This window comes from Crinia signifera, chromosome 2, assembly GCF_055691185.1.
Source record: "Crinia signifera chromosome 2, ASM5569118v1, whole genome shotgun sequence".
NCBI lineage: Eukaryota > Metazoa > Chordata > Amphibia > Anura > Myobatrachidae > Crinia > Crinia signifera.
This window is the reverse complement of record NC_139218.1, coordinates 341,415,243-341,440,766: the sequence shown is the minus strand read 5'-3', so window position 1 is coordinate 341,440,766 and position 25,524 is coordinate 341,415,243. Positions and strand designations below refer to the sequence as shown.

The following is a 25,524-nucleotide window of genomic DNA, read 5'->3' as shown; positions in this document are numbered from 1 at the left end:
GATTGGCTGCTGGACTGTTGGAGGGTGGGATGCCGGGATATGTAGTTTTGTAAACTATGTGCTCCCAATAATGCGAGGCGTAGGGACTACAATTCCCTTCATACCCCGGACTTTGGAATTATGACCTCTCTCGGCCTAACCTGCCGCACCGGCCATTGTTGCTGGAGAGCGGAGAGTAGGAGGGAATGAGTGAGACCGAGGACTGTGGGAACCAGACGTGCTCCGGGTGCCCCAGGTAGTAGCCGCTGTCTGCCCCCAGGTCACCCTCCTCATTATCGGCACAGCGGTGTAGTGTGTGGGTTCTGGGGACTATGTAAAAACCGGACCCGGACCAAACTCCGGACCGCCGGACAGGAGGACATCAAAATCTGCAGTCCGGAGCTTGAAGGGTCCGGTCTGGGGGGGGGGTCCCTATGATAGCTATCACCAGGGTCATGGGGGAGGGGAGATTAACAGCCTCCCGGTGTGGTCCGGACCGTCCGGTTTTTGCTACATGCTCGGACCATACAGGGAGGCTTTATTCTACCCCCCCTCCTCTACCTGGTGAGAGGTGTCACAGGCAGCCCCCCGGACAGGACACACCCCGGACCGGACGCTACAAGCTCCAAAATTCAGAGTTTGATGTCTGGTCCGGCAGTCCGGGGGTTTTGTCCTGTTCCGGGTTTTACTCATACCCTGGGTTCTGTGTTACCGCGCTGCGCCCCACGTCCCCCTTATGTTATCATCATTAAACAGTGACAGGAGTTTGCTGCCTTGTTATATTATCCAGCCCCAACACTGGCGGGTTCCACTATCACTGATACATAAATGACTATTACCATACGAGCTATATTCACCGGGACTCTTTATTAATTACACAGGTTCTGTGGCTGGCTTACTTCAAGCCTGCATTTCTCCTGATCTTATTCAGCCATATAACCTGTGTAATTCATGTGTATCCTGGTTTAAAGGGCTATTTGGGTCTATGTCAAGGGTGGTCAAACCGGTCCTCCTAGATCTACTACCAGTTTGCGTTTACTGACCCCCTAGCTGGGGCACAGGTGCAGTCATTACACACTGTCTTATTTTCAAGCGTGCTGCATTCATTCCTAACCGACACATTCTACAGATCCACAGGTAGCCTGAAAAACATTGAACGTTGGTAGATCTCGAAGACCGGTGTGACCATCCCTGGTCTATGTAATAACTAGAAGTAAACCACCAGCCAAACAGCACCTAACTTTCATTTTACCAACATGGTCTGTAACATGGCAGCAGCTGACTGGTTGGTACTTTATTTACATCCCATTTCTCGCTCTCTCACCAAGGCTTAGTACATAGAACCTATATAATATACCCATACTTCCTGTATGCACAGGCTGTATAATGCTCCAGCACTGATCCTATATGTTCCCCTCTCCCATGCTCACACTGTATCTACTTCTTACAAAGCTTGGTCCCCACAATAGTACAGATTTTAAAAATATTAATGCTTGAGTACAGGTGACTTTATTTTTTTATTTAAAATTTTGATTTAACAATTTGTGCTCAACCATGGATAGGTTTAAAACCTGGACTGTAAAGCCCCACAGACAACCCTCACCACAGTCAATATCATTAGTGGGGGAATGATATTGAGCATACACGTAGCGATATAGTTATCTAGTGTTCATTTTAGCAGCCACTAGCTTTGGAAACCCATGCAGTTCCTGTTCCCTGCCTGGGGTGTCACTGTCTGCTGTGGTGTTTATAGCACAGGCCTGGTTTGCATATCAGTGCTGATATACAGACCACACTGTGCTAGAAGCACCACAGCAGACAGCGACACCCCAGGCAGGGAATTGGAACTGCATGGGTTTTCAAAAATAGCGGGTGCTAGAATGAACACTAGTTGTCGTTCAGTGACGTTACCGGGCCTCTGCGGAACAAGCAGGTGGTTGGCTACATAGTCGAAATTGGCCTGCATGTTCAGCTGTAGGATGGACGTGCAGTGTCATATCTATAATAGGTGCACACAGACTCCACACTGCACCCATTTTTTTATTATTTAAGGCCCCCATACACTATGCGATTTGGGACAGATTTAACCCGATTCCGATGGTTCAGGCCTTGAAATTGGCCCAAATCGCATATGTATGACATCCAATCCGCAGTTTTGTGCGCATTGGAGTTGGAGGTCGGATGGGCTGCACATAAGATTAATCTTATGTGCAGCCATCAGCGGCACATCATGGGTGCTTTTAGCACCCACGATGTATTGCGTCCGATGGGTTTGGAACTCCGGCAGGAAGGCGGGGGAATTAAACAAAAAAAACATACAAATGAATGGGCAGCCACTGATTGGCTGAGTGCTCTCTCAGCCATTCAGCGCCCACCCAAATGGGAAGCTGCTGATTGGCTGAGAGAGCTCTCAGCCAATCAGTGGCTGCCCATTCATTTGTATGGGTTTGGGGGGGGGGGGGGGGGGTTTGCAGCCGGCTCCCCTGCCTGGCACTCCGCAAAATCTCCCGCCTGGCTCCCTCTGTCTGCAAATCAAGTGCCTAATCGTATCGGAGCCCTCTCCAGGGCTGCTGGGGAAATCCGGTCCGACTTGTCCGGAGCTAATGTATGGAGGCCTTTACCCTCTTAAAGTCCAGCGGGCCAGTAGGGTCTCGAACGCTAACACACAACGCTGCTCCTGGCGGAGAGGAGGGGCAGAGCCAGAGGAGGTTGCGCACAGGCCTCCTCCTCTCTTACAAAATCCCTGTGGACGGGGGGTTGTTAACAATATTAAACGTACACACTACACTTTTTTTTTTTTAAAAGCTATCGCTCAGAAGGACCCTACTGAGCTTTATTGTCTAACAATGTGTCATGTACTGTTTATGGGGCTTATGGGTGCTTAAAAGACAAAGATTTTAACCAAATATAACGTTTAAATAAGAAGTGATGGTGGTAGTTTCACTTTCTACAGGAATTAAGAGGGGGATTTCAGTTAAGGGCAAAGTTCTAACTCGCACAATTCATTGCTTCAACTCGGGCTCACAATTTTGTTTGCAGCTTCACAGGGCACCGTACAGAAGGGGCAGTTTCTATGCTATTCGGGATGCGTTACTGTTACCAGCGATTAAATGCCTCTGCAACTCGCACCCTTCACCCTCTGTTGGATTCCGCCTATTCGTTTATTTCCCACTTTCATGTATTCCTTCATGTTCTCAATTCAGACTTGGTAAATGTAATAATAGTTGCAGTGCTTACTTTTTGCAGATGCGTACAGTATTGAGCGTTGTTCCCCATATCTTCAGTACTGCATGTCGTGCTCCGCTACAGTTTACTTCCATTCCTAGTTGTTAGGATCAGTAAATTGTGCTCCATGTTGCCTTAAATCACAGGTCTTCAACCTGTGGCCCTCCAGATGTTGTGGAACTACATGTCCCAGCATGCCCTGACAGTTTTGGCATGCTCTTATAGGAAAAAATGTGACAATGCATGTTGGAACATGTAGATTCACAACATCTGGAGGGCCACAGGTTGAAGACCCATGCCTTAAATAATAGATACGTGCATATTGTATTTAATACAGGTTCCCCATTATAACAAACTATACTTGTACTATATTCATATTCTATTTGTCTTTATTTCTGCAGTGTAGAGCAGATGCTGGCGTTGAGCCCTGGGAAGACCCCTATCAGCTTACTGCAGGAGTATGGGACTCGGGTAGGAAAGACCCCCGTCTATGACCTACTCAAAGCAGAGGGACAAGCTCATCAACCCAACTTTACCTTTCGTGTATCTGTTGGAGACATCAACTGTACTGGTGAGTTCTTTCAATCATACATATTGTCAGAGGTGGAACGCACTCTGTACCCGTGTCCGATTGTCCTGTTGTATTGCTTCCATCAGGCTGCAGAGGAGGCTTGTAGCCTTTTTATTTGGTTTTCAAGCTTATATAATAGAAAATACAAATTCATCCTATATAATAGTACATTTTATATTTGAGTCATGTAGCTCTTCATTGTAAAGCCGTTAAAGGGGACCCCATCTGCTTACCTAGAAATCCCACCAGAGTAGTATCCACACTAGCTGACAACAGGGACACCAATTGTGATAGTTGTGCTGCCATATAGTAAAATCTTATATTAAAAAGAGCCAGGTGCAGGTTATACTGAGCTACAATTATCTGTCAGATATTGGTGTATCGACCAGGTCATTGTTTAGTGTATGCAGACGACTGTTCTGAAAATATTGGGCAGTAGGACATGCTGGATCACCCTGTATGTCTGTCCGATGCAATAGAAGTGTCAAGTTGGCCGTACTTACCTTTCTTCTGGTGTTACGAATGGGAAAATGGCTCCTCCTCATGGGCGGAGCACAGGTATTGGGTGCCATACACTGAAAGATATCACTGTGTATGTCCGCAAGATCTGCATTAATATAGACAAGAAATAAACATGATTATTCATACAAGAAGTTCTAAAGAAGAAAGAGTTGGGTAGAACACAATCTTGAGTATTGTTTTATATTACATTATTGTGTTTGCATTGACCTTGTTAAACAACGGTTGGCTATTTCCAGTCACACAAATCAATACACAAAGGATAATTTAATCCCTTTTATTTAGTTTTAGGACTTGAGTACTTGACATTAGAGTTGCAGTCATTTTTCATAGTGGAAATTGTTTGCAGATATATATTTGGGTTGTGGATTGATAGATCTACAGTGTCTAGATGAGTGATGGCTAACCTTGACACTCCAGCTGTTGTTGAACTACACATCCCAGCATGCCCTGCTACAGTTTTACTATTTGGCCATTCTAAAACTGATGCAGGGCATGCTGGGATGTGTAGTTCAACAACAGCTGGAGTGTCAAGGTTAGCCATCACTCATCTAGATAGTAGGTTGATATGAGTTTTTTTCACATTCTTTTGGTGTCAATGTTGACACCTGTCGATATGGTCCCTCAATTAGTGTAGTACGTACCCTCGCTATGCTTCACGCACTATTATATTCTCCCTGTCTCCTGACGTGGAAAGTGAAGTTTGACAATGTCCAATGTAAAATATTGTGAAAAAATCTTGTTGACCTTTTGACCCTGAAATTTTTTTGACTGTATTATCTAGAGCAGTGGTTCCCAAACTTTTTGAATGACGCACCCAGCAGTATCAGAATATTTTTCTCGGCACCCCTAGGCCAAAAGTGTGTTACTGAGAATTTCTGAAAAAACAGAAAAAATATTTAAATAAGTTGTGATTACATTTTACCCTTAGAAACATAAATTTTGACGGCAGATAAGAACCACTTGGCCCATCTAGTCTGCCCCTTTTTTTAAACATGTTACCTCAAACCATATTTGATCCTTCTTTCTTTGTAAGGATATCAATATGCCTATCCCAAGCATGTTTAAATTGTTCTACTGTATATTGCCTCTACCACCTGTGATGGGAGGCTATTCCACCTATCCACTACCCTTTCTGTGAAGTAATTGTTCCACAATTTTCTCCAGAATCTTCCGCCCTCTAGCTTCAGTGCATGCCCTTGTGTTCTCTTGCTCTTCTTCTTGTGAAGAATGTCTCCCATCTGTACCTTGTTAAAGCCCTTGATATATTTGAAAGTTTCTATCATGTCCCCCCTTTCCCTTCCCTTCTCTGCTCTAAACTATACATATTAAGATCTTTTAGTCTTTCCTGGTACGTTTTGTGATGTAGGCTATGCACCATTTTAGTTGCCCTTCTTTGTACAGTCTCTAATGTATTTATATCCTTCTGGAGCTATGACCTCCAGTACTGAACACAGTACTCTAGATGAGGTCATACCAATGATCTATACAGTGGCATTATTACTTCCTTCTTTCTACTGCTGATACCTCTCCCTATGCAACCAAGCATCTGACTAGCCTTCTTCATTACTTTGTTACATTGCCTACCTGCCTTCTAGGTGTCACTAAGTCCCTTGAAATAGTGACACCTAGATCCTTCTCTTCTTCAGTAGTAGTAGTTTGTTTATTTATAAGGCGCCACAAAGTGTGCGCAGCGCCATACATAGCAAACAAAAAACAAATTACAAGGTAACGTACTTGGAGTGTTGCATAAATGCAGCATAAATAGGGGTATAGCTGGTAGAACTAAAATCAGCATCAGTTCTGAAGTAGGTGTTGAAATTGTTGAGGAGACTGAAGATGAAGTAGAAGAAGGGAAGAACAGGGCAGGAGCACTCACGTAAAGAGGTAGGGTGAGTACGTGAGGAAGGAGGGCCCTACTCATAAGAGTTAACAGACTAAAAGGAGGTGCGTGGACGAACGAAAAACAATAGGATAAGTAGGAATGGATGGAGGGGTAGGGTAGGCAGGATAGGAGGAGCGAAAGATGTTAGGAGGAGGAGGCATAGGCTAGTCAGAAGAAGTGGGTTTTGAGGGAGCGCTTGAAGGAGGTAAGGGAATCAGAAAGCCCTGATGGGTGGTGGGAAGGTTGTTCCAGTACAGTGGGGCAGCGCGAGAGAAGTCTTGGACAGTCTTGCGAATGGGAGGAGGTGATTAGGTGAGAGGTCAGGCGGCGGTCGGCGGAGCGAAGAGGACGGGAGTAGTTTCCATTATAATGCCATTTATACTATATTTAGTCTTTGGATTTTTGAGACCCAAGTGCATGATTTTGCATTTTTTGGCATTAAACTGTAGTTGCCATGCTCTTGACCAGAGGTAGCCCACTCCAGCCCTCGAGAGCTACCAACAGTTAAGCCGTGTACACTCGGCTGCGATAGGGGCTGATATCGCTGGGAATATGGTCGCTGACGACCATATTGCCAGTGATGGGAGTGTGCCCCGGCGATAAATCGCCGGGTGCGCGCTCCTGTTTTCAGCCCCGTTCTAATCGCTGGTCGCAGGAGCTTGTTCCTGTGACCAGCTAATTACCTCTGCGGCACCGCCCGGCAGAGGTTCCCTTTCATCAGCGACCATATCTGGTCGCTGATGAAAAGGAGACTGAGCAATATATCTCCCCGTGTGTACGCACCTTTTAATGTTTTCCATGTCTCCTCACAGAATCACAAGTAAAGTAATTGGCTCCACCTGTGGATCTTTTAAAATGTGTCAGTCAGTATTGAGTGCACCTCTGTACCTGCGAGGTGAGCTGGAAAACGTAAACTGTTGGTAGCTCTCGAGTACTGGAGTTGGCTACCACTGCCCTTGACCATTCCTCTAATCTACCTAGATCATCACACATTTGTTTTACCCCTCCTGGTGAGTCTACCCTGTTGCATACCTTTGTGTCATCTGCAAAAAGGCACATTTTACCCTCAATTCCATTTGCAATATCACCAGTAAAGATATTAAAAAGCACCGGTCCAAGTAAGCACTGATTTTACATATTTCATTGACCATAAATAATTTAAATTTGTTCTGAACCACCAACCTGAGGTCCCCCTGCATGTGTGCCGAGACACCACAGGGATGCCTAGGCGCACAGTTTGGGAACCACTGATCTATACACTGTAGATCTATCAGCTGGATAAAATATATTTGCATGAGAAGATGTGATCACAAAACAAGAAAGGGGCTGGCTCTACTGCTCTCCTCACTTCTATATCTTGGGGTGCATGTGGTATGTGACCCCATTGTTGAAATAAAAATCACAGAAGCTCAGCACTCACCATGTACTGTATTTATTATATATACTCCAAACTGCATCCTCTATACTTTATTAATGGGTGTTTTATAGCTGATATGCTTGGGGGCAGTCTACTCTAATCCTGACACTTTCAGTGGCCATGTGGCATCAATGCCTTAATGGGTCAGAGCTGATTTGGTGGCACAAGTGACAATATTAGGCACCTACAGTACTGTAAATTCAAATACCCAGTATTACTATAATGAGGCCATCACAGACTCTCCATTTTATAAGTGACATAAAGTCACATAATAAAAGGTGACCACTGAGCTGTGAAACTTAAATCTTATATGTCTAATTCTAAAAGCATGCAAAATATGAGTGTAAAGGGAATATGTAAATAAAATAACTGACTCAGATGTTCTCTATTATTCCTGATTTTTTTTTTTTAAATCTAATACCCCTTTCACATCGCACTTTTAAAACGGTATATTGCCGTTTTTTTCCCTTTTTAAAACGTTTAAGGCTGCACTGTGAATGCACCACAGCCGATTTACCGTTTCAATTTAACTGGCATTTCGAACCGTGTAAAAAGCAGAGTCCTACACGGTTCCTTGCCGTTTTTTCTGCTATGTGAATGTGTACAGTTTCAATTAAACGGTATTTCAGGCTTAGAACAGAGCTACAGAGCACTGATAGGCTGTCCCCTGCGTGGTGTCACTGCCCAGAACCAGGAAGTAAACTGTGTCACTTGCTCTCTGCTCCCCTGCGTCCTTTCTCACAGGCGCCGGTATTAGTTGTTGCCTGGAGGAGGGCAGCCGCACTTCCACCCGGCCGTATCTCGCTCTCTACTCCTCAGCGTCCTCTCTCACAGGCGCCGGTATTAATCGTTGCCTGGGGGGAGGCAGCCGCACTTCCACCCGGCCGTCTCTTGCTCTCTGCTCCCCCAGCATCCTCTCTCAAGGGAGTTGGTGCTGGTTTTTGCCTGTGACGGGGAGCCGCACTCCCGCCCGGCTGTCGCTCGCTCACTGCTCCCCGGCGTCCTCTCTCACAGGATACGCCGCGTCCAGGAGCGATCCCCGCCGGAGGGGGCTAGCAGCGCACCCGCCGTCAATCACTCGTTGCTTCCCCGGCGTCCTCGCTCTGAGGATACACTGGGCGCCGGAAGAGACTAGCAACACGCCGGTCAGTCACTCACTGCTTTAGGCAGCGCAGCACATATCGGGGATCCAGCAACACCGGGGTTTCTAGAGGGATGCCTCCATCAAAACTCTCATCGCATCACGGTATGTCCGAGCTCAGGATAATGCTATGGAAGTAAGAGAGGAGCTACAGCCCATGGCTGCTTACTCCATGCTGACCCAAGCCACTCCCCGTGTTCAGAATGAAACGTTTCATGACACTTAACCTGCATTTAAAACGGTAATCTGGCCACTATTAAGGCTCTGACCCGTTTTAATTACCGTTTTAAAATACCGGTTTTTAAAACGGGTCTGCGATGTGAAAGTGGTATTAATTGCTAACCTTTACTGTGTATATTTATAAGGTTTGATCTTATACATATTAGATTATAAACTATACCTCAGTAAAAAAGATCACTGCTGTGGAATTAATAACTAGACCTTTAACTGCGTGATCACTCCTATTTATGCTCATAGCAAACAATCAGATTATGTCCCATTTCTCTATTGCTTCCTAGAAAATAAGACAGAATCTGGTTGCTATGGGCATCATGACCTCTTTATATTTTTAGAAGCTTTAGTAAATTTACTTGATTGTCTTTTAAGAAGTTACCACTTTTGGAATAACAGATGTTCTCACCAGACAGATAAATCGTTAGGGCGCGTATCCAGCTTTACTCCTCCTCCTCCCCCCAAATGACATTACATGTGATTCGCGCCCTATAAGTATAATGCTGAATAAGAAATAATCTGGAGTACATGCCATCACGCTATTAAATTCGTCACTGGAGAACTACAATCTAGACACTGGTTATGAGCCAGCTGTTATTTTTTTGTAGAAAGGGATGCGTAGGCAGGGCAACAGTAATAATGTCGACAGGCCATAGATCGACACATGAAAAAAGTTGACATACCGTAGGTCGACATGAGTTTTTAACTTTTTTCTTTCTTTCAAACTTCACTATCTGAGTATAATAGTGTACAGAGCGTAGCGGAGCACTTCGGTACACTTAGACACCAAAAATACGTCGACCTTTTTAATGCCGACCTTTTTAAATGTCGATTACACTCTTCTCATACAAACACTACACTCCCTTTGTCTTAATGATACAGCCCCTGGTTCCTGGTTCTCATCTCTTCTATCTGACTGCTCTTTCAGTGTTTGCTTCTCGTATTCCACCTCCTCTTCACTACCGCTGTCAGTCGGAGTTCTGCAAGGCTCAGTATTAGGTCCTCTGCTTTTCTACATCACATCTCTTGTCAAACTAATCAGCTCTTTCAGATTTCAGTTGTATGCGAATGATACTCCAATCTATCTATCAACCCCATAGTTGTCACCAGTGGTCTTGGGCCGAGTCTCTGAATGCCTCTCTGCCATCTCATCTTAATTCATTATATCCCACATTGATTTATTGCAATAGACTCCTTATTGGTTTTCCCAAAAACAGACTTTCTCCACTGCAATCTATTTTGAATGCTGCTGCTAGGCTGATCTCCTAGCAAGTCGCTCATTGTCTGCTGATTTGCTCTGCCAGTCCCTCCATTGGTTGCCTTATTTTACCGTATTCAATATAAAACACTTCTACTCGCATACAAAGCCAGCATATATCTCTTTACTTATCACAAAATGTCTCCCATATCGACCACTCTGCTCTGCACAAGATTTGCGTTTCTCTTCTGCACGGACCACTAGCTCCCATTCACTATTACAGGACTTTCATCGGGCTGCTCCCATCCTATGGAATGCCCTTCCACGCACAATAAGACTCTCCGCTAGGCTCTAAACTTTCAAGCGTTTCCTGAAAACTCACCTCTTCAGACAAGCCTATCATATTTAAGTTCCACACGTATAACCCTCTGAGGCACTTATGTATCATAAAGGTCCCCTTTTGGACTAGCAACTTGGTGGAACTGCTATGCTATTACTGGTACAAAACAAGAGAATAAAAAGTCCCCTCCACTGGCGCCTAAATAAGAAAGGTACGTCCCTCCTATTAGGATAATGATCCTCTTCTCCGAATAGGGGGATACGTCAGCATACACATATGAAATACCGTACGCCCCTCTTAATGTGGTCACGGTCCTCTTCTCCACCTCAATGACAAGATTCAGTGTCCACCACATAAAATTAAGTCCTTAGGAGAGAACTTAGTTATATCCTTCTTGAAAAAGACCTCAGTGGAGGTCGAAAGCGCTTGAAGTCTGGACATCTTATCTTGGACTGTGCACTGTGGACTTGTTTTGGACCTGTACCTGATCAACCTTGGTGCCAGGTGGTGAGATCTGGATCCACCATCTGTCTCTGTGTGTCTGAGGACTGGATTGACTCCATGTTCCTCCACCATCACGGGTAACAGGCCATCTCATCCATTTCTGCTCACTGTCTGTTATATGTTTGTCTGATTGCATTAAAACTGTATTACACCATATGCAATATAATTCTTCGGTACTTGTTTCCTAGCACGGCACCCACGATATTCAGTCGTATGGCATCGTATGCATTGTATCGCATCGCATACCATATGCCCGCATGCGATGCGATGCGATTTTAAATTGTATAAGCACCCTAATGGGTTTTTTCAATGGTAAATGTCCCCCCTATACGATTTTTTATTGTATAAGCACCCTAATGGGTGCTTACAATGTTAAATGCACCCCCACGCCACCCCCACTATCAACTCCAACCCGAAGCGTGGCAAGCCCACGAGGGGAGGCGGTACGCGTCCTCCGACTTTTTCAAACCCCCACTATCCACGTCGGCGTGGAGTTGATTTTAGATAGTGCGGCGAGCCCGAAGCGTGCGCACGCGTATTACTTTACATGTATTACGCTGCGCTCGCCGCGCTTCGGGCTCGGTGGCTCGCTGCGCTCGACACACTATCTAAAATCAACTCCACGCTGACGTGGATAGTGGGGGTATGAAAAGGCCGGAGGACGCGTACTGCCGCCCCTCGCGGGCTCGCTGCGCTCGCCACGCTTCGGGTTGCCGTTGATAGTGGGGGTGCTTTTAACATTGAAAACACCCATTAGGGTGCTTATACAATTTTAAATCGTATACCATTGTGTATGGCATACAATGAGATGGTATACAATTTAAAATTGTATAACATCGGCTGCCATCGCGTAGCATCGCATACCATCGTATGCCTTATGGTATGCGATGCGATGGGCGCCGTGCTAGGAAATAAGTACCAATTCTTCTTTTGGGAACCGGTAATCACTACCACACTTGTTTATGTGGTGGACACTGAATCTTGTCATTGAGGCGGAGAAGAGGACCGTGACCCCATTAAGAGGGGCGTACGGTATTTCATATGTGTATGCTGATGTATCCCCCTATTCGGAGAAGAGGATCATTATCCTAATAGTAGGGACGTACCTTTCTTATTTAGGCTCCAGTGGAGGGGACTTTCTATTATCTTGTTTTGTTCCATTTGTCCTCTGAAGGTGTTGGGGTCATCTTCCAGTTGGTCACCCACCACAAGGCAGCCTTTGAGCGCACTATTTCAAGAACTTTCAAACTTGTTGTTCTACTGGTGCCTGTCCTTGTGTTTCTCTCCTTTGTCCCTATAGATCTTAAGCTTACAGAAGGGCGAAGGGCCCTCTTACCTCCAAGTCTGTCTGTTGTTCTATCACTGTCTACAATTGTAAAGCACAACGGAATCTGCTGCACTATAGAAAATACTGTAAATGTCAACCTTTTGACCTTGTCGACCTTTCAATGTGTTGACCAATAGTGGTTGACCTATTGACTGTCAATCTTCACTGTCTACCATACGACCCATACCCTTGTAGAAAATTGTCTTAAAGTTTCATACAGTACTATAATAATAATAATAATACTAATAATAATACTAATAATAAAAGGCCAATGCTTCTCACCTATGTGGGGAAATTGAAGTGCGCACCAGTGGCCACTAGATGGCGCATGACAGACAAATTAAAGTGTTGCACCATTAAGACGTTAGTACTGTGGTGTTCTGTCATTTTGATAAGCTGGTTGCATTTTATGTATACTGTTCTTGTCATCTGGACTTGTTTGATCAGGGATATCATGTTCTCCTGAATGTTGGATTAGTCCTAGACCCTGTTATTTGTATTCTAAAAGGATATTTCATAAGATTGTATTTTTGTACATTGGCTTAGAGCAGTGGTTCCCAAACTGTGTGCCGCGGCACCCTGGGGTGCCTCAGGACACTTGCAGGGGTGCCTTGGGTTGGTGGACCAGGATTAATTCATATTATTTATGGTCAATGTACCAGGCAAAACCAGTGCTTGTGGCTGCCAGTCATAATATATGTGGACAAACGGAGAAAATCCTGTCCCTCACCAGATAACTGTGGCATATAAACACAATGCACTTCATTTAATATTTTTTTTATGAATTTCTCGATAAGAAGTATTTGGCCTAGGATTGCCTTGAAAATATTTTGATGCTCTAGGGCGCCGTGATTCAAAAAAGTTTGGGAACCCCTGGCTTAGAGAATGTTTACGTTAGTTTTGGAGGTGGCCTTGTGGCTGAGGTAAGGGGACATTCTGGAGCCCAGGGCAACTTAGTTGATCCTACTGTTCCTCATTTATCCTAGGTCAAGGACCAAGCAAGAAAGCCGCAAAGCACAAGGCAGCAGAAGTGGCCCTTTCCCTAGTCCAGGGAGAGGATATGTTTGGGGCAATTTGTGAGGAGAACAGGTAATCTCTCTCCGCAGTAGTATGATTGATGCTTATAAAATGCAATGTTGTGGATTTTCTTTCATAGAATGTGGCCGGAAGTGTGCCCCCCCCCCACCCCCCTCTGTGTATTGCACAGAATGCAGGTGTACACATACAGTGTACATAAACGTGGAAATGGAAATGTTGGACACCTCAGACAGAGCAGCTCTCCCAAGACACTAGGGTGCCTCCAGCTGCGAGTGCATTCAGAGTGACTGATTATGGCACGCCCAAGGTTACCTTCCACAAATGCTGACTACATTTAGCAAACAATGCGTGTGCGCTATTGTTAACCAATTGCTGCTTATGCAAAGTGCGGCTTTGGAGCATGCGTGGTGGCAAAACAATTGCTCAGTTGTGTGCAACATTGACAATGCATACATCAATTAAACCAGCCCAGGGAGAACAGTGAGGCAGAGAGAACAGTCAGTAAGACACAAAATGTATGAGAAAAGTTGCACAAAGTAACAGGTAAATGTGATTGGATGATGTGTATAGTAGTAGGCGATGCAATCATATTATTATTTTACATTTTTATTGCAGTAGATTTTTTTCCATCTACAATTGGCAGAAAATACACTCCGTTGTACTTCATTTCTTTGTGTCCAGGTAATTGTCAGCAGTGGTGCAGAGCAGACAGCTAGGTACTCCCCCTACTGCTCACCAATGAGTACTGCAATGTTGCTGGACATCATACAAAAATAGGAAGCCCAGCCTAAAACGGTTATGTTTTCGCACAATACCCCGATTACACTTTTACAGTATTTTGAGATTTCAACATAGATTGAAAAGTAAACTTTCTTTCTCATAGGTTTTCCTTTAAAAAAACACAGGCTCTTATTTTGAGGGGAATTCGTAAAGTTTTCTTTATAAAACAGTGGTGGATCTTGCTTGTCCCGTATGTGACACCTAAAGGTTGTGATATTGTGTTGGCTATATCAGAGAAAAAACAATTCTAATAAAAAATAAAAAAAAAAGCTGAGTTAGGCACCTTTTGATATTACATTCATCTTTTGCGTGTGACTGTGGAATGGACCCTACTGCCATATACCTGTGAGTCTGAAATCAACAATAGAATGTATACAGAAAATAAAGAATTGCCTGCTAAGAGACTAACGTAAGGCGGAATGGGTTTGCTGCTGGGAGATCATGGCAGATCTAGTAGATTTATGTGTTTTATATTGTAGCTAAGGTAATAGAACGTGGTAGGTAAATGTTGCTGCTGCTTCCCGCGCACAGTAAGACTGCCCAGTGGCGGCTGCTCTGCACTGTGACCCTGCACATTCTGCGCTGTTTCTGGAGGCCTCTGTGCAGTAAGTCACGGTGCGTTTTTTGTTAGTGGTAAACTGAAACATTGGGGCAGATGTATTAAGCCTTAACAAGAAATAAATGCAAGGGTGATAAAGAGAGATAAATGTCCAGCCAATTAGCTCCTAACTGACTTTTTTCAAACACAGCCTGTAACATGGCAGTTAGCAGGTGATTGGCTGGACATTTATCTCTTTATCACCCTCGCATTTGTATCTTCGTAAGGCTTAATACATCTGTCCCATTATTTTATACCAAAACTATCTCCTGATAATGTCTCGCTGTTTCTATGGTCTCATTTTGTAAGTGGCGGTTTATTGTATAATTCTGTTTTGATTGTGCCTATAAAGCATTGCACGTCTGCCTGCTAGCATACACAGCACCAATGCCTCTTGTCACCTAGACGGTGGGCTATAACTTTCCTGAGCCCATGTGGAAGCTGAGCAGTATAAAGGCCCAGGGAATGCTGGGTATAATGCGCTGTGGCAGCTGGGGAGGAAACAAATCAAACTGGCACATCTGCGCAAATAGATGATGCGTATGTACTGTGCACCAACTGAAGTCTTCATATCTGTGAACATTTTTACTAGATTTATAAAAAAATATATATATATATATATAATTTATATTCGTGGAAGGAGATCTGAAGCTAAACCGTTCTTTTGTTCATCCACAGTGCCATGTACACGGCGGAATCACCTGCAGAGATAAAGCTTGAGCCTGAGACCTCTCCACCTCCTTTTACCAGGTAACTCTCCGACTGTAGGCCATGCAGAGCGCTGGAAATGACCGTTCTCTCTGGTCAGGGAGACTGATGCCATCACTTGGTATTACGTGCTCAATCCATCGCTCTGTTTCTGAGGCAGGGTCTTGATTTATTTCTAACCCTCCAGGATGACGGCTCTAGGGAAATCTAGCTCTAAACTAAGATAAGGAGTTTTATGAATGATGGTAATTGTTACTGGGCATTGCATGGCTGTCTCTACTGATGTGAGAAGTGATGCCTGCCACTTGTTCCTTTTTTGGGAGGTTGGGATTTCCATGTTCCAAATAAATAGGTTCTACACCAAATCTAGCAAGTGTTCAGTTGTTGTCATGCCTTTTAATGTAACCACCTAGTGACAGAAACCTGTACTCTACAGTCCAGTTTAGTAAATAGAGACCATTGTAGCATTCACAATGTTAACCTTAAATCCTGCTTCTTATTTGCCTGAAGTCTACAACAGCCCTGCGCTTCCCTTTCCCTACTGGCCTGATTAAGGCTGGCTGTAGTTTCACTGATGTATTTCCCCATGCATGCCCACTACACAGAGGAGAGGGGTATGAGCAGCACCTTTTCCTGTGTGAATCTAGTAGCAGGGCGGCATGGAGCTGTTGGGCACTTCAGGAGATTGGCCAGTAGGTAAGCTAAGGCCCATACATACAGTACTAGACTTTGGCTTTTTTTTTTGCTTTTTTTTATATTTCTCTAAGGGCCCTTCTTGAGCGATATTTAAAAAAAATAGTCTGTGAATGCTCAGTATTGTATACGATGCGCACTCTCTGCATCATTAAAGCCCCCTGTTGGCTGTACATGCAGGTCAGTTTTGCATGAGGAGTGGGGATGGGTGACATCACTGAATGATATAAGTGCGTACAGACTGAATGATATCGGGTACCATCTGGTTTGACCAGTTGCACCGCTGATATCAATAACTATATCGGCGGTGTCCTAGCCATCTAGTGTGTACAGGGCTTAAGTATTATATACAGATTAACTAATACTGATCCTCTGAATAACATTTTCTTGTGTTTTTGTATACATTTGCAAGCAGTGGGATTTAAATGTGTTATTAATGTGATCTATGTAATTGAAGTGGGGAAAAAAGGGGTAGGTTAAACTAGTTCCACTTGACCGTTACAGGTAGTGGAACTTTGTTCCACCCCTCCAAACTATAACCCCTGGTGATACAGAACAGCAGCTCTTCCAGGCCACTGATGAAAGTACTAAAAACCCTGGAGAAATCCATGACGGGACATCCGCAAGCTGCTGCCAAACTACATATTTGATGTTACTATTTACATATACAATTTTGGACAAATAAAGTAAATATTTTATATTTAGTGTTACTCATATAAGTAGTCCAATCATATACACATACAAGGTATCCTGTTACACCTACAGTATATGTTTAATAGAATAAATCTATGCATATGTGAGGTTGTACTAGATACGTTAAACAGAAACAAATTGTGGTTGCATTCCTATTTCCTCAACAAAGTATTGAGCAAAGGTTGTGACTACTTAGGGGCATATTCAGTGGTGTTGGCGAGCTATAGGACGAGCAGCACTGATAACTCGCCGTTTGAGTATTCAACTCTGTCCCGTTCACTTGCCGTTTCTGCCTTGCCTGTTCCCTGAGGTGAAGTGGAAACGGCGAGTGTGGCCATTGAAACAGCAAGGATTTCCACAAAATGCAGCTGACTCTGGGAGTTTTCTGGCGAGGATGGCTTGTTTTTTGCGATCCTCGCTGAAAACCAGACATCCACGCTGTACAAACTCCATCGCCGGTGGGGGTTGAATGTACATGTGTACACGTGATTTCTCAATGTAACTGTGATTTCTTCTTTTTTTTTTTTTATATTTAGTACATTTGCAAATACTTTTTTCATGTCATCATGGTGTATTGTGTGTAGACTTTTTTTGGGGAAAAGGAATTTATTATATTTTGGAATAAAGCTGTAACATAGCAAAATGTGAAAAAAGTGAAGCGCTGTGAATACTTTCCAGATGCACTGTATTTTACATTTTCACTGGTGCTGCTTCTTCTCTGCAGTCTCCGGGTGCTGCCGGGCTGCCCAACCAGCAGTGATTGGCTGCACGGCATGCACTGTGGGAGGGAACAAGGATGCAGTTCCTGCCAGTTCATGTTTATGACCGGTTGCAACCTAATGAAAAAAGTTAGCTACATAAAAAATAAAAATAAATTGTGTTGTCTGTGCAGGGTACAGGAGGGGGAAAGCTGGATGGAAGCAGGGGTCGGGGTACAGCCTGTACCTGGGATTCCCAGCTTGTGGTTGGTGGTCCCAAATATTCACACCCTCCCTTCCCCCATCCTTCACAAAAAAGTCTAGGACAAGACAATTACTCCTTTTCCATCTCAAACGCGGGTCCAACCCAGGGAACAAAACATGGTTTCAAGCAGTGTCAGCGTGGCTTGAAATCCTGTTCACACTGCAGGCTGGACCCTGGTTAGTGCTTGGAGATGACATTCTATACAAGCATTATGGGCACTGCACACGGGCCGACTTTCACGCATTTTTTGAGCGATTTAACTAAATCTCAACGGAGAACACTGACCCTGAGACTTTGCTCTGCACGCTGATCGCGACAAAGCATTCAGAGAGAAGTAGATTCGCTCAGAACGCTGGTCGGCCCGTTAGTGCTCCAGTTCTCTCTAGGCTTGTAATGGTACTGCAGTCGGATGACCTGAGTCACTGCACTGTAACCTGGATCTGACCCTGGTAGCTACCTGGGTTATTTTTCGAAGAACCCCTTTCCTGTGACCATGACACGGGTAGACCTGGAAATAACCCAGCTTATTATGGCAGTAAAAATGGGGTATTACAATACTGTCCGGGTTTAATAGATCCTGGGTGTTATAGCAGAACTTTAGGCTTTGCTAAATATTTTGTTTGTATCATTTCTTCATGTTTAGAAATCTCAACCTTGAAATGAAGACTCCTCTTTCTGCGCAGCAGTCAGAGTGTAATCCAGTGGGGGCGTTACAGGTAGGTCCTGTAATTGTAATAAAAATTATAATAATTATTATTATAGTTTTAGTAGTAGTATTTATTATTATTTTCCTAAGAGCAGTTTTCTCTTTCTTTCCCTACAGGAGCTGGTGGTGCAGAAGGGCTGGCGACTTCCAGAATATACTGTCACACAGGAGTCCGGTCCAGCGCACAGGAAGGAGTTCACTATGACCTGCCGGGTGGAGAGGTTTCTAGAGATCGGTATGTCCGTGCCACTAATGACCTTCTGTTGGACAGATGCTAGCCTCGCCTCACTACACATTGTGTGTGCAGACATTTAGGCCCAGCCGTGGGGTATAGACTGTGTTCCAGAACTGTGTGAACTAATTACACAGAATACTTTCTCTTTCTTGAGCAGACAAGGAGAAGTCAGTCAGTTGTGATGCACAAATTAAATACCAAATGGCAAAAACAAAAGGAAATAATGTAACTAGGATATTCAATAATAATATATCCCTAATACAGCACTTCAACCCTTTGGTATCTATTTTACTATTGAGATTAATAAGCTGAGCAGCATGGCTGCCAATGTTTGACCAGACCCACTGGGTTACATGTGTGTAGAGGAGTATTTTCCATTGGAAATACAATTGATTCCTGTGATGCTACCTATTTTTTGGTTTAAATGCTGCAGATCAGCATTCCAGGGGTCAAGGGAAATACTCATTCTCCATCCATATGAAGGGGTGATGGACAAATGCAGAATTCTGGCACTGGTTTAATGAGGAGGTTGCTCTGTTTAATGGATTGTTTCTACCCAGCATTACATGTACTTCCTCTCTATAGGCAGTGGCACATCTAAGAAATTGGCGAAGAGGAATGCTGCAGCCAAGATGCTTCTCCAGATTCACAGAGTACCCGCAGAACACCGGGAGAATGGGGAGCCAGAGCCGGAGGAAGATCAGTTTGCAATGGTAATTATATGGTTGTATCTAAATGAAAATAGTTAATCTGTATCAGAATAAAGATAGAATAGAGAAAATATTACCTTCTGCATATTGTAATCTCAATTAATGCATTAGCCTTTTCTGGCACACTATCAGTGTATGTCTCCCCGCGAGCCTCTTCACCTTGCACAAGTATATGATGGCACAGTACAGATTGGGGTAATATAGAGACATTTGGATTAGTGATAGAAAGGGCTTCAAGTAGTCCTAGTTAGGTGGCAGAACTCATTCCCTCTGCCACCTAATTCCTCCCCCTCCCCTCCCACCATTAGGCAGGGCCAGTGATAGGGTGTATAGCCTCCCCCTGCACACTGTAATGCTTTTCTGTTAGATTACTGTGCATGGCCAAGGGGTAGGTTAAACTAGTTCCACTTGACCATTACATGTAGTGGACCTCTGTTCCACCCCTCCAAACTAGAACCCCTGGTGATACAGAACAGCAGCTTTTCCAGGCCACTGATGAAAGTACAAAAAACCCTGGAGAAATCCATAACAGGACATCCGCAAGCTGCTGCCAAACTAAATATTTGATGTTACTATTTACATATACAATTTTGGACAAATAAAGTAAATATTTTATATTTAGTGTTACCCATATAAGTAGTCCAATCATATACACATACAAGGTATCATGTTACACCTACAGTATATGTTTAATAGAATAAATCTATGCATATGTGAGGTTGTACTAGATACGTTAAACAGAAACAAATTGTGGTTGCATTCCTATTTCCTCAACAAAGTATTGAGCAAAGGTTGTGACTACTTAGAGGCATATTCAGTGGTGTTGGCAAGCTATAGGACGAGCAGCACCGATAACTCGCCGTTTGAGTATTCAACTCTGTCCCGTTCACTTGCCGTTTCTGCCTTGCCTGTTCCGAGGTGAGGTGGAAACGGCGAGTGTGGCCATTGAAACAGCAAGGATTTCCACAAAATGCAGCTGACTCTGGGAGTTTTCTGGCGAGGATGGCTTGTTTTTTGCAATCCTCGCTGAAAACCAGACATCCACGCCATCGCCGGTGGGGGTTGAATGTACATGTGTACACGTGATTTCTCAATGTACATGTGATTTCTTCGGTTTTTTTTTTATATTTAATACATTTGCAAAGACTTTTTTTCATGTCATCATGGTGTATTGTGTGTAGACTTTTTTTGGGGGAAAGGAATTTATTATATTTTGGAATAAAGCTGTAACATAGCAAAATGTGAAAAAAGTGAAGCGCTGTGAATACTTTCCAGATGCACTGTATTTTACATTTTCACTGGTGCTGCTTCTTCTCTGCAGTCTCCGGGTGCTGCCGGGCTGCCCAACCAGCAGTGATTGGCTGCACGGCATGCACTGTGGGAGGGAACAAGGATGCAGTTCCTGCCAGTTCATGTTTATGACCGGTTGCAACCTAATGAAAAAAGTTAGCTACATAAAAAATAAAAATAAATTGTGTTGTCTGTGCAGGGTACAGGAGGGGGAAAGCTGGATGGAAGCAGGGGTCGGGGTACAGCCTGTACCTGGGATTCCCTGCGTAACTCTGCTGGAGAGAAGATCCTACATCTCAGGAATAACCCGCTTCCTATCCTCAGCTGCTGCTTCTGCAGCCTCCTACAAGACCTGTCCGAGGAGCAGAGCTTTCAGATCAGCTATCTAGATATTGGTAAGTGTGGGATTCCTGCGGCATGGGGCTTAGAGAAATAGAACCCCATTTTTCTATTTAGAAGGAGATTGCTATTCTTATTGGCTTATATTTTTACCAAAGGTGCTTCTAAGACTGCAAGAACAGAACTTTGTCATTTCTGGTTATTAGTGGTTTACTTGCTGTAGTACCTAATGGGGGAAGAGGGTACTTTCTGTGTATCACTGCATAGAGACAGCGTAGAAAGTGGGGTAGATGTATGAAGCTGTGATAAGTGAGAAGTGGACCATAGCAACCAATCAGCTGCTCTATATCATTTTATTTTATGTAAATTATAGATGTTACTTCAGTGCTGATTGGTTGCTATGGGCTACTTCTCCTCCCATATCACTGCTTCATACATCTACCTCAGTGTGTCTGATTCAGATGTGGTCGCAACTTCAATGGTGTAGCAACAGTGATTTCTGGTATGGAGATGTATGTAGTTGTTAAATACCAATTGGCAATACTAATGAGTAGACAAGTGTAAGGGGATAAAATGAAAATAAATAATACAAATAAATCGGTAAAAATTTATATTACGTTCCTAAATGGTGGCCAAGTTTCTTCTCCTTCCTATATATCCTCCTTGGCGATGTCGATGGTAATCTGTGATCATACCGTAAATATTTGTTGGATATGAAAAAAAAAAATTTTTTTCATATCCAACAAAAATTAACTATAGGATTTCCAATTACCATCGACAAGGAGGATATATAGGAAGGAGAAGAAATCTTGCCACCGTCTAGGAACATAATATCCATTTTTATTGATTTTTACTTTTTTTTTTTTTTATCCCCTTACATTTGTCTATAGGCCCAACCCATGTGGATTGCCAGGTGGTATACTAACTACATACATCTCCATATTAAATTAAGGGGTCTAGTGAATAGACACTTCTGTTTATACCAAAGGCAGAACCTTTAGGAAGCGCTCGGTCTTTCATTAACCTACAACAAAAGTGATTACTGATAGACCATGCTTATGTTGCAGCCACAATGCAAATGTGCTAAGGTACTGGTGCGATGCTGCTCACAGTCAAGAATCATTCTCTGAATGATTGAGACCTAGAGGCCATTTGAGGGCAGTAACAGAGTATTTGCAAAATCTCAGGCTTCTGTCTGTCTGTCTGTGTGTGTCTGTGTCTGTGTCTGTGTCTCTGTCTGTGTGTGTGTGTCTGTCTGTCTGTGTTTGTGTGTCTTAGCATGAAACTGCAATATTGTATGCATAAAACATGATGTCAGCGTCAGAGCTCCCACCACTATGCTGCGTGGTCATTGAGGCACTCGGGGAGTTGATGATCCCCCACATCTGCATCACTGTTGCGACATCATTGTACGCAGTTGCTGAGCACGCTGCAATGGCTTTGGTGGATGTCCGTTCCCTTTTTGTGGGTGGCTACTACATTGTGATGCCTCACCGTTCCATCACTAAAACAAGATTGCTGCTGTGCCAGCATTGCAACCATATCTGAATCCGGCCCAGTGTGCTGTAATCAAATGTGATGTTCAGCGTGAGGGCCCACATTGTGCACTATAGTCACTGCCGTTTCCTTATATCACAGCTTCAGTAGATGCAGAGGAGTTCCCACATGCTGCACTATAGTCACTGCCTGCTTATGTCACAGCTTCATTAGATGCAGCGGGAGTTCCCACATGCTGCACTATAGTCACTGCCTGCTTATGTCACAGCTTCAGTAGATGCAGCGGAGATCCCACATCCTGCACTATAGTCACTGCCTTCTCCTTATGTCACAGCTTCAGGAGATGCAGCGGGAGATGCCACATGCTGCAAAATAGTCACTTCCTGCCTATGGGCCATATTCAATGAGAAAAATTCTCCGTGCATGGCGAGAGATTTTTTCTCTCGCCATGCACTCGCCCTGTTCCGGAGGGCTCGCTGCCACTCCTGCTCCCACTATTCAATGTGGTTAAGACTCACCGCCACCCGCGGCGAGTCTTAACCCCTGCAGCGGACGAGCGTCCGCGGCAGGGAGCTAGGAGGGAGCCGGGGGACGCTGGCAGCCAGGGAGATTAAAGTCTCCCTGGCTGCCCCAGAACATATGTGGAGGGGAGGAGGGCTCCCCGGGACCCAGACAGCACAAGCTACCCCCCCCCCCCCCTATAGCCAGCGGGGGACCCAGTATTCACTGCACCCGATCGTGCATATGTAATGATAATGATCGGGTGCAGTGAATATATGAATATCTAATGAGCGACTCGAGAGCTCCGGCCCCCTGCTGGCTGCTGTGTGTAAAAAAAAAAAAAAAATTAATTCAAAAAATATTTTTTTAAAAATTAAATATATGTTCATGTGCTATAAGCACATGAATAAAAATAACATGCCCCTTCATTTTACACCAAAATTAAAAAAAAAAACCTTTTAGTTTAAAAGTTCACATTCCAGTTCTCCATGAAAAGATGGAGAATTGCTACACGGAGAGACACGGCGAAAATCACTTAGAAAGACGGCGAAAATATCACATTGAATAGGGTGGTTCACTTTTGGAGAGCAAAATGCTCCTTCCAACGCGAAAATAGCACAAACTCGCCATAAAACACGGCAAATTTTTCTCATTGAATATGGCCCTATGTCACAGCTTCAGGAGATGCAGCGGGAGATCCCACATGCTGCAATATAGTCACTGCCTGCTTATGTCACAGCTTTATTAGATGCAGCGGGAGATCCCACATGCTGCACTCCTTATGTCAGATAAAATATAGCGGTTATATTGCTGAAATGACGCTGATGCCTGCAACTTCCAGACCGATATATTTACCCCATCATCTACTGGTTATTCTGTTTATGCCATTCCTGCAGTTCGTATTCTAGCATTGCATTGCTGTGTGTATCCCTAGTCAGTGTTTGCATTTCCTCTTTCCCCAGATGAACAAAGTTTGAGCGGCCTGTACCAGTGTCTAGTAGAGCTCTCCACCCAGCCCACGGCTGTCTGTCACGGCTCTGCCGCAACAAGAGAAGCAGCCCGCGCAGACGCAGCACACAATGCTCTGCAATATCTCAAAATCATGGCCGGCAGCAAGTGATTGTGGCGAGACAGCCCCTCTTCCATCAGTTACAGCATATGAGTTACACAGCCACCTTACCTTATGTCAGCCATGCACGGACTCAAGACCTCAAGAGCCTAGGTTGCGAATATGGGTAACGTAAATTTCCAAAGATTACATCAGCGGCGGCTAGCCATTATGAAGAACCATGCTCTGTCCTGGCACTGGTGCAATCAGTCATGGAGGATTTCCTACAGACTTGAGTGTTGTGATGTCTTATATGAAGTGCTATAAGAGACGGTTGTTTTCCCCTTTTCAAGATAAAGATACCTCATGAACTTGTCTTCGGGAATCCTGTCCAAGTACAACTTGCGTTGCTCAACTACCATCTTACTGAGAGACGTTGGCTGACCTGGGATGGAAACGCTCGGTCCGACTGAGCATATGTGATCTATTCCCTCAAATGCATGAATCCAGATTGTGTTCGGCACACAGACTCCCTTATTTATTTTTCATTCTTTGTTCTGAAATGTGTCCATCTTCAGTGTAATGAATTTTGTTTGTGTGGGTTGAGTATGCCAGAAAGAAATTAATTTTTGTCCCCTCGTCTCATTTGTGATCTTAAGGATACAAAGATCTTCTATTCAACCCCTTGGAAAAGAGAAGAATGTGGATATATGTATTAGTTTGAATGTGAAATGGATCCTTTCAGCAGGAAAGTCAAATCTAATTGGACACTACTGTTCAAAAGATTTACATGAAAACGGACTTCTGTTCATTTTGCAACTCATTTCATAAATGTAACATAAAAGACCAGGTGCGCTAAGCTTCAAAATTGATAAAATGGAGAGCGATAAATAACCAACCAATCAGCTCCTGCTTGACATTTTTTCAAACACAGTCTGGGACATGGCAGGTAGGAGCTGATTGGTTGGTGGTTTATCATGCTCCATTTTATCACTTTTTTGAAGCTTAGTGCACCTGGCCCATAATCAAGACCTTGGCAAGGTTAGAAATAAAGATTTTTATTTGAAATAATAATTTTGTCCTCAAAACTTTTGTCAAAAAATGCTCATTTTGTAGCAATTGCAGACCTTTGGTATTCTAGCTGTTAGTTTGTTGAGGTAATGTAAAGATATTTCACCCCATGCTTCCTGAAGCACCTCCCACAGGTTGGATTGGCTTGATGGGCACTTCTTGCGTACCATACGGTCAAGCTGTTCCCAAAAACTGTGCTGGCCACTGCATTACAGACAGAATACCAGCTGCCTGCTTCTTCCCTAAATAGTTATTGCATAATTTGGAGGTGTCCTGTTGGTGGAGTAAATTGGCTACAATCGAGTGCTGTCCACAGG

General features: G+C 44.0%; 1 protein-coding gene across 1 annotated transcript; it reads left to right on the top strand.

Annotated features, from left to right (window-relative positions):
* Nucleotides 1–76: 76 nt before the first annotated feature.
* On the top strand, nucleotides 77–25,210 carry TARBP2 (TARBP2 subunit of RISC loading complex). The gene is made up of 9 exons (XM_083169566.1): nucleotides 77–235; nucleotides 3,606–3,775; nucleotides 13,324–13,426; nucleotides 15,432–15,503; nucleotides 18,454–18,526; nucleotides 18,634–18,751; nucleotides 19,337–19,464; nucleotides 20,951–21,146; nucleotides 24,051–25,210. The coding sequence occupies exons 1-9, from the start codon at nucleotides 186–188 to the stop codon at nucleotides 24,206–24,208; spliced, it is 1,068 nt and encodes a 355-aa protein (XP_083025692.1). The 5' UTR covers nucleotides 77–185; the 3' UTR covers nucleotides 24,209–25,210.
* The last annotated feature ends 314 nt before the right edge of the window (nucleotides 25,211–25,524 follow it).

Excerpts from the sequence above, each read along its gene's own strand:
- TARBP2 (XM_083169566.1), top strand. The coding sequence starts at position 186 with ATGAGTGAGACCGAGGACTGTGGGAACCAGACGTGCTCCGGGTGCCCC. Across the intron at positions 18,527-18,633 it reads ATCCAGTGGGGGCGTTACAG|GAGCTGGTGGTGCAGAAGGG; the intron begins GTAGGTCCTGTA and ends CTTTCCCTACAG. Across the intron at positions 18,752-19,336 it reads GGAGAGGTTTCTAGAGATCG|GCAGTGGCACATCTAAGAAA; the intron begins GTATGTCCGTGC and ends TCCTCTCTATAG.